At 58.2% G+C, this 14,331-nt stretch overlaps 1 protein-coding gene across 10 annotated transcripts in view; it reads left to right on the plus strand.

The window, feature by feature from the left end:
* DAB2IP (DAB2 interacting protein) overlaps positions 1–14,331 on the plus strand; it is a 247,409-nt gene that overhangs the window by 209,654 nt on the left and 23,424 nt on the right. For all 10 annotated transcript variants that reach the window (XR_002102205.1, XM_019540978.1, XM_019540975.1 and 7 more), the window contains 3 exons: positions 8,943–9,087; positions 11,151–11,295; positions 13,452–13,688. Coding sequence is in view for 9 of the 10 variants with exons in the window: in XM_019540978.1 (XP_019396523.1) it covers positions 8,943–9,087; positions 11,151–11,295; positions 13,452–13,688 (527 nt within the window). In the remaining variant the exon portion in view is untranslated. The remainder of the gene's footprint in view (positions 1–8,942; positions 9,088–11,150; positions 11,296–13,451; positions 13,689–14,331) is intronic.

Below are 14,331 nucleotides of genomic sequence, written 5' to 3' on the forward strand. Positions count from 1 at the left end.
AAGGCAGGGGGTCGGACTAGATGATCTACCTAGGTCCCTTCCGACTCTAGCTACTATGAAACTATGAAACTATGAAACCCTGATGGAGACCTCGCTGGGTGTGGGTCAGGGCAGGGAAGCGGGGGCCAGGGAGGGTCAGCATGGCAGCCGTAGCATCTTGGCCCGGCTATCGTGTTTACAAGGGGGGAGGGTGAAGGCAGGACCATTAATGCTGAGGCCCTGAGAAGTGCTGAATGAGCGCAGGTGGCGATGATTCCCCTTCTCTCCCTCTTGCCTTTCTTCCCTTTCTTCGGCTTTCTCAGAGTCAAATCCTCTCGCAGGTCTGGAGATGGAAAATGCCAATGCCTAAAAAAAATGCGGTGTTTCCTGTGATCGCTGCATGAGGAGGAGAGAAGGTGCCCCCTCCGCAGGGCGACGGGAGGCTTCAGTGCATATGGAGAGGAGGTTTGCAAGCCCTGACAAGTGGCCAAGGCAAATAGGTGGGGAGAAAAGGGCAAGGCATTGTGCTGAAGCTGAAAGCACAAGCAGCCCGGGGCCAGGGAGCTGCCCCCGCGCAGGAGTGCCTGGAAAGGACCCATGTGGAGCCGGCTCCTGCCGTGGGTGCAGCCGCCTCTGCTCGTTCGATGCTAGCAAAAAGACTGGCCTGAAAATAGCACTGTTGCGCTTGGAGGCGAGCGCGTGGTCTGGTGGCTTGGAGGGGGACCGGGGCTGCTGGGGCTGTTCTTGGCTCTGCTGTTGCTTTGCTCCGCTCCTCCGCTTCTCGTCGCCAAAGCTGATATAGTATTTCTTACTGGAGCTCCTGCAGTTTATTTAATCCTGAGATCCCTGCAACGTGCCCAGCCATCCCCACCTGAAAGGAGCCTTGTTATGACCAGCAACATTGCTGTCATGGTCCAGGTTTGTTTTTAAATGAGCATCACCACATTGTCCCTGCCTGGATCTTAAAAATACTGGAATCATTTTGACGAACATGAATATATAAAAACTCCCCTCCCACAGTGGCTGGCGGAGCAGACGGCCCAGCCGACAAAGCTCCAGCTAAGTTGGCTGTTTAGTTGTAATAAATATTTACCATGTTGTGCATGGAAATGAGGAATGAAGTTGTGTCCTTATTTGTTTGTGCCGGGAAGATTTGCCTCCCCTGGGCTTCAGGATTTAGTCTTCTATCCAGCCAGCCTTCTGGAAGCAACCTGCTTTCTTCTTTTCCACTATTCTCCAAGGAAATGCCGGGGTCACAAAACAGACTGCAATTCGGAGGCCACTTGGTCACCTCTGCGGCTCTGTGGGGACCTGGCCAGGGCACCAGTTGGGCTGTGATGCTGTTTGAATGCGGAGAAGGAAGACTGGAGCCCGGGTGGTTGACACGGTGCTCTCAGAAATGCATCTCAGCAGGCCAAGGACTTGCTAGGAGCAGAGGGCAGAGGCCGGACAAGCAGGGGCACGGCTTGAGAAGTGCGATATAACCCCCCGAGTCGGCTGTTTCTCTTGGATGGCCCCTCTTGCTAGGAAGGGCAGTTAACTCGGAGAAGCCCTGCGCAGGTCTGAGCCCAAGAGCATGGCGTGTCCCCTGGCATGTATATAACTGGCAGCAGCTGTGGCATTTCCACCACAAAGAGTTTATCTATCTGATAATATTTTATAGCAGCCGTCGTCAAGCTAATTATGCCTTTAATCAGTTTTATAAGCACAAAAAGTCCCCCCCACACGCATTTCTTCTTTCCCGTTTAAAGCCAATAATTATGTGGGTTGAAAAGGGAAAAGATAGGGTGAGTGGCAGCTCCAGAGATAAGTGTTATTTCATTTGGCGTTGTGCAGTACAAGCGTAGGCATTTCTGGACCATTCCCTCCTTATCAGCGCTTTGTATTCAGGGACCATTGCCGCCAGCTTGAGGGGATTGTTTTCGTAATGTTGGACGCAGTCAGCGCATGTGGATTTAGTGGACATTTGATGTATTAATGTTTCAATCCTTCAATTAGCTCTTTAATACCATAAGCAAGGTCACTGCTCCAGATGCCTCCACATTATCCTGTTCATCACTGCTTTCCCTACCCCCACGAGATGCCGTAAGTGTTGTCTCTGGTTTTAAAGAGAACAATGGACAAACTCTCTGAACTGTCAAAGGCAATGGGGGTAGACGCATTGCCCACTGGGGAAAGGGCTGCTCCGTGCGGATCCCGGGACATGTGATGCAGTGGCTGGGACTGAAGATTGGGCGTCTGGGTTCTTGCACCCGTGTCCCCTTTCTGCGCGGTTTTGGCTATGTGGCATCCCACCACCTCTCACTCCGTCACCACCGCACGTAAGCGTGCCCGTGCTGGATCACTGAGCAGCGTGCATGATAGCCCAGTGCAGTCTGCCATGCCCCAGTCTCAGGGCTGGGCTAGCTGCGTGGCAGGCGAGTGGGCCCACAGCTCATGTGCAGTAGGCGGCCAGGGGTGAGGACCAGTGGGTCCTGACTCCAAGGCCCTGCTTTGGGTTGTGGTTGTCTCGAGACCCACAGGGCTCCATCTGCGAGCTTCAGCATCTCTGTCACCGCCACGCAGAGGCATGTCAGGGATTGGCATGCTCTCTCCAGCTGACGCTCGCAGATCCCTGAGCTAGGTTACACCCTCCCGAGACAGCGACGCTGAAGCCTTTGCACCTCGCTGCATTTTTCCTCATCTGTTCCAGTGGCTCCATCGCTGGAGGGGCATTTCGGAGGCCCGTGTCACTGCGGCAGGGTCGGGGGAGCCCACTCGCCTCAGGTAGGCTCCTGCCACACCACATGCCATCCTGTCATGCTTGTGGCAGGCGTAGGGCCTTGACAAGGGAACGCCGGCTGCTGCGAGGGGAATCAAGATTCAACTTACTTGTGCTCCCAGAGCTGCTCTTTGCTCCTGAGCCCAGCTGCTCCCAGAGCATGTCCCGTGGTCTTTGTCCTGGACACACTTAGTGTTCACAGCCTCAGGCGGCTGCTTTAGTCTGCAGAGAGGGGTTAAGGATTTTTCACCTCCCAGTTTGGCTTATAATTGCATCAGGCCTGAATCCAACTGGCCACGAGTGTCCAGAGCACATGCTCCTCAGCCACGGGCTCCACGCCGCTTCCTTTGAAGATCTGTCCCCAAGCGTTGGCTTCCTTGTGCAAAGCATGGCCTGGGCCAGAGAAAGTGAGGGACCCCTGGCACAGCTGGCGAGGACAGCGGGGGCCTGGCCATTGCGAGTGCTCCAGTGCCCACCCCTGACACTTCCCCTGGGAGGGGCTGGCCCCGACGGCACAGGTACGGCAGCCACCGCCCTGCCCGCACAGCCTGACCTTTGCAACAGCCGGACACTAAACGAAGCAGGGAACCAGGCCATGGCATCCCCGGTCCCCACATTTCTATTTGGCCACAGCCTGGGTGGCCCTTGCTTCTCCCCAACAGCAGGCACGTGCTGCAAAAGGGCATCTTGGTTTCTTGCCGTTAAAACGCTGACGTTCGGACACCTCCTGGCATTACTACACATGTAATCTCCAGTCCTATCCGCTCGTAACTGCAGTCCTGACACTCCCCTCACTCCCACACCGCTGTCCCCACTGGACTTGGGGCCCACTCTTTGAAATAACTGGCAAGCTTATTACCTTTATCACTTCAATCCTCTTAAGGTTAAGTCAATCCTATTAATCAGGCTCGTGATGCAGAGAACCTTATTATTTCAAAGTCAGTCTGCCCATCGGCCCGTTATGATATTAGGACAATAAACTCCAACGCAGAAGGGGGTGCATTTCCAGAGCCGGGCGCGCGGGGGTCATAGGACTCATTAGTGTTAATGACTATTTAAACCTCTCGCGCATCCAGCTACGAACATATCCCCAAAAGGCAAGGAAGCTGCCTCGGTTATTCCCCAGGAGGGGGCAGGCTTCTAAAATCCTAAAAACATGCGACCTCCGCCGGCTGCATCTTCCCATGCCGTGGCTACCCATGGTGCCTCCAGAGCAGCTCTTCCTTCCCGGGAAACGCTGCTGCAGCTCAGCACTTCTAACCTCAGGTGCTGCGATTTCCCGCTGGCAAAGCCAGCCGGCTCGGGACAGCGCCGCGTTGCTGCGGCAGGCATGGCGAGAGTGTCCTCGCTGTGTGTGCAGGCCCCCGGGAAATCGCGTGTGGGCTGGGACGGGAGCAGCCCCTAGCAAGGGACCGCTCCCTGCAGGGTGGCTTCAGAAACCCACGGGCAGGCGTCCTGTTTTCTGCTCAAATCTGTAGGGTCTCGAGGAAACGTCTGTGGGATCCCACTGCTCTTCTCTTGGCACCTTTCCCAGGTGCGGGAGCATACCTGGGTGTGCGTGCAAGCACGTGCCCCCACCAGCACGGGTTGGAGGGGGGAGTCTTGCAGCTGCCTGTGAGCTGGGCCTCGTCACAGAGTCAGCGCCACGCGGTGACCAGTTACAGTTAGCACGGGTTTGGAGACGGCCCTTGCCTGAAAGGGACCGGCTTTGCGCCCCCCAGACGCGTGCTGGACGGCTCGACTGTGCGTCTGCTCACGTCCTGACTGCGCTTCGCGAGCGTTAAGCTGCACGCGTGACACCAGCCTGCGTGGCTGTGGGGCCAGGTGTCATCCAGGGACTGAGAGCGCGGGTGGGGTTTAAAGCTGTTCGGGGTTTATCTCCCTGGGGCAAGGCTTCCTTCAGGTGAGAGTGGGGAGCTGAGTGTGCCTTTCCTCTCACGTTGCGTGGGTGCGCACTGTGCATCCTGGGCACTAGCTCAGCAATGGCTCGGGCAGCCGCCGACTCAGTCCACGGTGGTGGGATTCAGGGGTGGGTCGGGGGAGGCGGACACCCTCGGGGATGCTCTCAGTGAGGTGTCCTGCAGGTTGCTGCCCCTGCCCAAGCTCTGCAAAGGTGGTTGCCTCCTGACTGGCCCGTCGCGTCATAACCTTGGGAACATGGAGGTGCGTTACTGCCATTCGTGGACCGTATCGAGCATCCATCACAGCTGGTCAGAAGTCCCAGAGGGCCTAATTGCCACTAAGGCCGTTTAATAACTGCATGCACTTTCTTTGGAGGCCTGTTTTGGAAGCACCGGCGCGCGTGCCGCAGCTGGCCTGCGTGGGCCCCGTGGCTTCTCTAAAAGGCCGGGGGAGCCAGCCCTGCAGTGCACCAGCGTGCCCTCGATCTATTCGGCCGAGCCTCCAGCCTCTGTTGTCTCTGGGTGTGCAACGTGCCGGGGCTGTGCAGGTTCGGCTGGGTCCAGGCTGAAGCAAATCCCTTAATCGTTTATTAAGCAGCCTCTGACTCTCCTTGCTGGCCTCCCCCTTCCCTCCGCGCTCCGCTGCAGTGAAATCAAGCGTATTATTTCCTTCCGTAGACAAATGAACCCAGCCCCCTTCTCCTGAACCAGGGAGCTTTATTGCTCGTTATTGCATTTATCCAACCTCCGGTACATGAGTGAGGGAGGCCCGGGGAGGGCTTCTGCGGCCGTGTGCCTGCTGTGTCTGGCTGCCGGGTGCCAGCTGCTGGCAGGTTGAAGGCCAGGTCCGGAGGAGTGACCCACAGCTGGTCCGGCTCGTGTCTGTCCTGGGAGGCCGGGCCCAGGAGGATGGCACGCAGCATGATGTGGCAGGATCCCCTGGGAGCCCACGCAGGAGCGAGGTGAGGGACAGCTTTCCATCGTGTCACGGGCCCCGTGGGGACGTTCAGGTCTGGATGTCACGCCTGCTTGGGAATGGGGACAGGGCCAGCTTGCAGAAAACGAGCACCCAGGCTCTCAAAGGCCAAGGACTGGAGCTAGAGATCTCCCAGAAACAGGCTGCCACGAGTCTTCGAGCAGGCTGTGGTCGGTACCAGGTGACATCCACGCAAGGCGTTCTCAGCTCTGGTGTCTTTTTGGGTCTTTTGTTTCAGTTTTTGGATTCTCGGCTTTTGAAGTCGCCAAAATTTCTCATGGCTTCAGGCTGGAACGTGGCCTGGGCCATCCCTGAGAGGACGCAGGGCTTGTCTTTGTATTCGAGCTCCGAGGGCAGCCTTGGTTTGGGCCTCGTCGCCTGGCTCTGCAAGCTCTGTGGTCAGTGAAGCTTTTACAGCCCCGGGGCTCCAGCGGCGCGGGCCCGAGGCGTCCCTGCTCCCAACCAGGTCCTCAGCTGACAAAATAAAAAAGCGAACCCTTGGCTGAGCGGAGCTCTAAAACTCCCCGTTCCTGAGATAATTAGTATGTTGGGGAAGTGACGGGAAAGAGAATCAGGCAAAAGCCAAGGTCAGCAGCTGCTAATTAAGAATCAGCACCTCGTGTCAGGCTTGGAATTGAAACATAGACCGGGAGAGACCTGGGCAGATGAAGGCGATGGTGTTACACAGATAGCAGCTCCCAGGATTGGAGAGGGGCTTCACGTTTCACTCCGGCTCGGCTGATAAAAGGGGTGAAACGCAGAGAAAATAGCCAAGGGAAGGAGAGAGTGAGCTCCGGGTCCACGAGCACGTCTGTCTGAAGAGATCCTCCCAAGGATACTGATTGTAAAGAGCTCATCTTTCCTGCAGACGCAGCAGCGTGGCAGATGCCATCCAGCCAGCTCACGGAGTTGGCCTGGGTGCCAGGGCGCTGCTGGGCAGCAGCACTGCATGTCCCCATCTGGACGGTGAACGGCCCAGCAACACGCCCCAGTATTTTCCTGTCCCCTTGGCCCTCCCTGAGGTCACCCAGCATTTCAGTCGTTGCTCCAGGTTTTGCAGGGAAGGTCTTGCTCTCTGCTGAAGCCCGTGCATGTGAATTCAGGTCTCCTGGCTGCATCCTTCACAGACCTGAAGGTAGAAGGAGCCTCTGCGGATTACGCTGCCTCTTCTGCAAACGATGCAAGAGCTGGGAACGGCGGTTGGATGCGCCTGTTGTGGCTTTCGAAGGGCCTGAGCCCGACCCGTGTCTGTTGTGCGTCTGTGGTGCAGTGATGGCATCGCTGGAATAGCAGATGTCCTTACTGCAAGGCGAGGGAGGCGGTGGAAGGTAGCGAGTGTCCACGCCGGTGCGTTATTTAGTGGGCTGGGAGCTGAAACGCTCTGGCAGCAACGGGGGGCCGCCGCGCCGCCTTCGCACGCGCTCTGTGTCCTGCTGCCCCTTGGTTTTCTCATGGTGTTTCCAGTAAGAAAAGGCCGAGCTGTCGCAGGGATGTCAGGAGCTCGTGTCAGGGCCAGGGAGATGCTGAGGGCTATCGCTGGAAAGTTGCCACATGCACTGTCTTTAATGGAGGCTCTCGGAGAAAGCAGCGTTCTCCCCGCCACGGCTGTCCTTGGGTCCGGTGGGGTACTGACCATCCATCCCACACACAAAGCAAGGCCCAGACTCATTTAGGGGACGGGGACAGAGACAGGATCAGCATGACTCCTGGCCTGATTTTGGTCTGAATCCGCATGCAGCCAGTCGCTCGGGGAGCCTGGCCTTTTGACAAGGTGTCGGGGAAGATGGAGGTGCATGTTAAGCTATCACTGAATAGCATTTGATTTCCACGTCCTGTAAATATGTCTAATCTCCCTAACGAGGGGAAAGCAAAGTGCTGGCTATCAATCACGGCGGTCAGTGAGCTGCACTACAGCTGTCAGTCTGCGTGTGAGCAATTGGCTATCTCGGGACTGCAGAGCCGCTATCAATCTTTCTGTGTTTTCCCACGGTAAATATGCCCTGTGCCGTCTGGAGAAAGGGGCCCAGCAGTGCAGCACCTCGGCAGATTAAAGCAGCTCGAGGTCGGGCTGGGCCGCTCTCTAGGTTGCCTGTAGGAATTCGGCTCTGGTTGGAGCACACCGGGGTGAGCCGGTGCCCGCAGGCAAAACGACCCACCGCGACTGGAGCTGGCTGTCTCCCTTGAAGGCAGCCTGACGGTGCCAGCTGGGTGCAGGGCCTGGGTGCACCCCCTTTCTCTCGGGCCCAAGCCTGGGGAGCGCTGTCAGCGCCCTGTGGGCAGAGGACGACAGTCTCCAGGGCAGTCCGTCTGGCACTGCTCAACAACTCGGCTCGCTTGGAGGTGCTGCCTCCTTCCCCAGTCTGCTCACCGGCAGCCTGCTTGGAAAGGGCCTTTGGATACAAGCTCAGACCAACTGTCCACCCTCTCCGGAGACTTCCCGCATTCATCCTGAGATGCCAAACTCCCTGGACTGTGGCCATCAAGTGTCAGCCTCTGACGGCTCGCGCTCGGAGCGCGGGAACCGTTCCCTGCCCGCGGACTGCTTCCCGGTCGCCTGCTCCTCGCCGTCTCTGCACGCGAAAGCTTTTACCTCGCAGTAAGAGCCATTTGTTTCCGTTTGCTTTAAGCGGCTTTCAGAGGAGAGCGTTTGCACGTGAAGTTCATTGGGGACGATGCGCGTGTAGACCACTCCAAAAAGCGCCTCCAGAAACTACGCTTTGTCTTCATGGAAAACCGACTCTCAGGCCCACCTCATCGCAGTGCCGCTGCTGAGAGCAAGCCGGTGTTCCCCAGGGTGGCAGGCAGCAGGCGTTTGGGTGGGATTGGATTTTAGGGGTTCTCCCATGGGGATTTATTCAGTTTCTGACTCTGCATTGCCTGAGATCTGTTAGCACTTGAATGCATTTCAGGGCTCTCTTTTTAGCCATTCACCGGTGCAGCCCCAGGCACTGAAACCCCTCTCCGGTGCGGTCAGCTCTCTGAATGCAGCTGCAGAAGACAGTGGCGACATCTGCGCGCACAAGCAGGGAGCCTAGCAGGAGATGCCCTTAAAACCAGGGCCTAAGTGCCAGCGGTGGTTGTACTAATGACTTGCCATCGCTGGGCGGATTGCTTTTCCAGGGGCTATGCGATGGTGCACGCAGACGGCATGTCTCTCCCACGGGGATGTGGGGGGAGCTGGGGAAGGGGCAGGGGGAGCTGAAGTGTTTTTTCCGTGCAGAGCAGCAGCAATCGTGCAGCTGTACCCTGCCAGGCGCCGTTGTGCAGAGCAGAGCGGAGGACTGGTGACAGTGCACGGTGACCCACCACGGGCTTTCCGTTTCAGGATTTCTTGACCGACCTCATGATGTCTGAGGTGGACCGCTGCGGGGAGAACGAGCACCTCATCTTCCGGGAGAACACGCTGGCCACCAAAGCCATCGAGGAGTACCTGAAGCTCGTGGGGCAGAAATACTTGCAGGATGCCTTAGGTACGTGCACGAGGGAGCCAGGTGGGAGGCTGGGTCGGGTCTGCGAGAGGCCGTCTGTCACCTCCCCTGGCATCCGGGGTCAGGGGGAGGGTGTTGAAGTCTGGCCTTGGTGCTGCCAGGGGCATCACAGCAGCCCTCAGCAGCCTACAAGAAACAGGCATGACGTGGAGCAGATTGCAGGGCCCCAGTATCTGCCTCAGGACTATGCCTCCCGGCAGGCCGCGCAGCCAAACAGCGTGGCTCCAGATGGAGGGCCGCATGCTCCGGCGTGCAGGCTGCCGGGTCCCCGTTGCACAGCTGCGCGGGGTCGGGGTGAAGTCAGTGTTCGGTTCTCTGCAGCCGGATCTTCAGCCTGCTTGCAGAGGAGGCAGCAAATTGGTGCATTAAGGGGTCATTTGTGCACCGGGTTTTCTGCCGTAGCATCCAGCCACCCCACAGTGCTGACCCACGGTGTGTCGCATCCCAGACCCGCAGGCTCTGCAGGGTGCGGATGAGATTGGTCTGTTTAGTGTGACGGCTGTTGCTTTCCGAGTTGTCAGAAGGCCCCGTGCTGGTGTTTAAACACGGCTGGCTCTGGGCAGACTTTCTGCAGCTGCAGACCCAGCTTTGGGGCAGAGTGGGGAGAAGCTCCCCGCACACGGACAGCACCGCACGTCGAGGAGGAGGGGTGTCCCCCATGGAAGCCAGTCTCCTAGGCTTGGCCAGAGGGTCCCTGGGCCAAGGGTCCAGCCTGGTGCCTGCATGCATGACCCTCCCTGTCTGGCTGGCCACTATTCCTCTCATGGTGCTGGCTGCGTGTCAGGGTCCTTGTAGTGGGCAGGTGGGGTGGTTCGTGCCGAAATGCTGGAAGGGCCAGGGTAAAAATCTTACGTCTGGAGATGGATGGAAGGATCCGCAAACAGATTCAGTCCGAGCCCCCGAGGGGAGAGAGGGATGCGATTTGTTCCCGCTGTCTAATGATTTGCAGCTGACGGCTGGCCTGCGAGGAGATTACCTTTACAAAATGCTAAAAAATCTGGAGATTAATGAAAGGCCAGGCTTTCAGGCTACTCCCCTGCCACGGCGAGAAGTGCCTATTCCCCAGCTGCCTTCGGCTGGCATGGGAGGTGGCGGCAGGGGTTGCTGGCTGTTTGGGGCAATGATTGTTCATAGGTCTCTTATCAGGGAAGCATTCATCTTGGTGTCACCAGGTAATACAGCAGCACATGGTGCTTCCCTGTAAACCATGTAATAGGGCAGGATAATAACAGCAGGCATCACCTCCAGGCAGGCAGGCAGGCAGGCAGGCAGGCAGCGAGGCTCCAAGCTCCCCGCTCGAGCCGCAGATACTTTGGACGGGCTCGCTGGTGAATAATTAAAATCGGTTCCGGGCGACAGAAGGGAGAGAGTACGTAGGCGAACCGTGGGGTGTGCGTGGGAAGGGGAAGGCCGCGGCTCTCCGGGAGCCGGGCAAAGTGCTTGGGCTGAGCAGGGAGGTGCCTTGTCCTCACTGCGCACCAGGCAGGGAAGGAGCCAAGCTCTGCCCGAGCCCTTCCGTCCGGGGGCATTGGAGAGGGCAGCCTGGGCACCACGTTGGCATGATGCTGTTGCGTGCATGGCACGGTACTAGCCGACCAGCACGGCTACCTCTGGGGTCTCTCCTTCAGCTGCACGCAGCTCCCATGGGGCACAGCAGCTCATCCCAGGGTCCTGGGGCTGGCTGGCCCTGCCTCCAGCCTCCGCACGCCACGAGCCGATGGCAGAGTGACCATGCAGGGGTGCAGCCCGCATGCTCGCGTCACCCTGTCCAACGTGGAGTAGTGCTGGGGAAGCCAGGCCTCCCGCTGGGGCTTCTGGTATTGATCCATAAAGCAGGGCTCCAAACCCCGCCAGGCTACAATGGGTTACGCTTGCCAGACAGCTCTCCAGCTGGCTGGACGAGGCCGGGCCCAGCCATGTCCTCCTACCCTGCAGTCCCCATCCTTAGTCCCGTGTGCCAGGAGCTGGGTGAACCCCTTACGCCCGGGGACTTGCAGCATCCCTCTCTGCCTTGTCACCAGAGGCCACCTCTGTCTGTGTTGCAGGGGAGTTTATCAAAGCGCTGTATGAGTCCGATGAAAACTGCGAGGTGGACCCCAGCAAGTGCTCGTCCTCGGACCTTCCTGAACATCAGAGCAACCTGAAAATGTGCTGCGAGCTGGCCTTCTGCAAAATCATCAACTCCTACTGGTCAGTGTCTCTGCAAACCTGGGGGCGCCGAGGCTGGCGAACGGGCATGTCTGTGCTTGAGACGCAGTCGCTGGCACATGCGAAATGAAAAGAGCCAGAGATCCAGATTATTTGCTTGTTTGATTAATAACTAGCTAAAAATAACTGAGGGGGCTCTAGGAAGTCAGTCTAAATAGAGGCTCAACAAGTGATGCAGGGGGAGCGAAGGATGCGCCAGGGAATTGGCCTCTTCAGCCATTCCTCGAGAAAAAGGCTGAAGTAACCGGGATGCTGTTCTCAGTGATTCTCGAGGACTTAATTGGGTGACAGGCATCTGGGATTGGCCAAGGTACCCTCATACTTAAAGATCTTGCTTTAAATAGAGTCTGCAGATTCATCCGCAGGAGAGAGAGAGGAAAGAGGTCTACAATAACTGAAAATTGTTATAATTACGACATGATTTGGACATCTGGAGAGTTTCAGCGTAAGCAGAAATTTGGCGTGTGAAAACTTGTTACAGGGAAGTTGGTAGTGATTGATGAAGGCCCTCGCTGCAAACCACATCCCATCCTTCGCTGTGCAGTTTAGTGGCTCCAGCCTCCCAGCCTGCGAGAGCCACCGGGGCTGCACGTGACTGCCGGCACCCGTGGGGTGGAGGGTTTGCTCTGCAGTAGCATTTGACCCGTCCAGAGCATTCGGGCTTGAAATCTGCCAGCGTGGCTGGGCAAGAGGGACAAAGCACCGCGGCTCGGCTCCTTTGCAGGCAGGCAGCCGTGTGTTGGCCATGTGAGGTATACTGCAGCAAGGGGGTTCAGGGCAGGGGGGTCTGGGTTTCCACGGGCAATGTTGGCAGCAGATCCCAGCTATACTGGGCTTTTGGATGAAACCACTCCTTTTTTAAAGTGAGCAGGCTCCGTCCAGTCTACATGCCTAAAACTAGCCTTTGCTGTCTCAAATGGGAAGAGCCCTGGGCTGCCCAAGATGGGCAGAGACGGAGCAGACGGAGCAGGAACGTTTGTGCACAGGCAGAAGCAGATGGGCAGGAGCTAGTGAGGACACAGAGCGCTGCTGGCTCTCGCCTGCTGGGTCACTCAGTGGCCGAGGACCTGTAGCGTGGTGCCCGGATGCAGGGTACATGCACCCAGGAGGGGACGTGAAACCCAGCGGTCCTGAGCTCGGGTGCAGCCGAGCCTGACAGACCAATGGCTTCTGCCCTGGGCAGCGCTGGTCTTGCCCCCGAGTGCTAGTGCTGGGAGGGATACTTGCTTGTTAGCACCCCAAGACCTGGCTCTGCTGGAGCCCGTGAGCAGCACACGGAGCCGGAGCGGTGTCCCCAGCCGTGCTCCAGGTCAGAGCCCCTCTCGTAGTCATGGCTGACGGGTGGCACTGTCCTGGGCAGACCAGCGTCCCAGGCCGGGTGTAGCCTGTGTGGTGTTGTCTGCCCGTGCCAGGCAGGACACCCAGCACGCTCGGTGCATTTTCCCTCTGGGCCCTGCAGAGACCGGGGCTCCTGCTGTTGGCTAAACTGGCTGCTCTCCGGTGAGCTGTGGGCAGAGACCCCCATCCATCTCCCTCCTGGGTTTGTTTCTTTCCACTGGGTGCTGTAGTTGAATCGCTTTGCTTTTCAAATGTGGAGTCAGCTGGCTTCCTGGGAGTGCCGGCCCTGTGCCAGAGGCCACCCGAGGTGCGGTGGGATCCATTGTCCAGCCGCCCTTCGGGGTGGGGGTATCCAGCAGATCAGTAGCACAGGTGGACCAGGAAGAGGTGGGAGGATGGCAGCGGGGCGGGCACAAGACAGCAGGCTTTTAATGCTAAGGCCGAACGTCCAGCCCAGGGAGCTGGCTGGGAATGGGCACGAATGGGCCTTAAGTCCCAAATCCAGTTCCTGGCCTGCTTTTCTTGCAGCCGGAAATCTTCCCATATGGTCCCCTGGGTACTCCCCCAGAGGGTAAGGACCTACTACTGCTGTCTGTTAAATGAGCTCCTCCCTTAGATGTAGAGATGGAGGCTTCTGGTGGTGAAGAGCCAGAGTTCGTGCCCTGGGAACAAGCCAGAGGGAAAGGGGTTTTGGTAGGCGAGTCCTTCCTCTTGGCAGGCGGAGCATCCCAGCGGCTCCTTGCCAAGAGCAGCCCGAGGTGCCTCGTCCTGAACTGACGAGCCCTGGCTTCTCTTGGCAGCGTCTTCCCCAGGGAGCTCAAAGAGGTTTTTGCTTCGTGGAGACAAGAGTGCAGCAACCGTGGCCGCCCGGATATCAGCGAGCGCCTCATCAGTGCCTCCTTGTTCCTCCGGTTCCTCTGTCCAGCCATCATGTCCCCTTCCCTCTTCAATCTCCTCCAGGAGTACCCCGACGACCGCACTGCACGCACTTTGACCCTCATTGCCAAGGTCACGCAGAACCTCGCCAACTTTGCAAAGTGAGTCTGGGGGGCCCGAGGGCTGAGCTGGGAGAGCGCGAAGGGAAGGTGGGCTTGCAGCCTCGTTGGTTTTGAAGGCCGTGCTCGGTGCTGGGCTCACACACCTTGAAGGCCTCTGTCCTGCGTGCCAGCATGGAGCAGGCATCCGTGTGCCACGCTGCCAGCATCCCGCAGCCTGAGCCGTGGGGACCCCGCTCTCCCTGAAGTCAGGGAATACGGACAGGGACCTCAAGGGAAGCAGGACCAGGGTGTGGTGAGACGGGGGTCCCTGGGATTGCCGAGATGAGCAGCTGGCGGGGCAGTTCATGCCACGTGTGGTGGCTGTGTTGGCAGCCAGGCTGAGACCTGCTTGTTGCACTCACCGTGGAACAGCTGCAGGTGGGAAACGCTGCGCAGACTGAGGGGCCGTTTGAAGTCCCGCTGCGGGACAGGCCGTAGCCAGAGGTAGCTGGATGCCAGGCTGCGGCCAAGCCCTAGGTAGAGGGGCTTGCACAGATGCCTGTGCTTCTTCTGCAAGGTCAGTGCCCTGCAGCCACACACCCATTATTTTCCAAAACAACGGGCAGTGGTCTGTTCTCAACCCAGAGTGGCAGATTGGCCGTCATTGAAACGCCTGGTTTCTAAATTGGCCAGGCTTGGTACA

Source organism: Crocodylus porosus, unplaced genomic scaffold (genome assembly GCF_001723895.1).
Source record: "Crocodylus porosus isolate Cpor-Errol unplaced genomic scaffold, CroPor_comp1, whole genome shotgun sequence".
In the NCBI taxonomy this organism is placed as follows: domain Eukaryota; kingdom Metazoa; phylum Chordata; order Crocodylia; family Crocodylidae; genus Crocodylus; species Crocodylus porosus.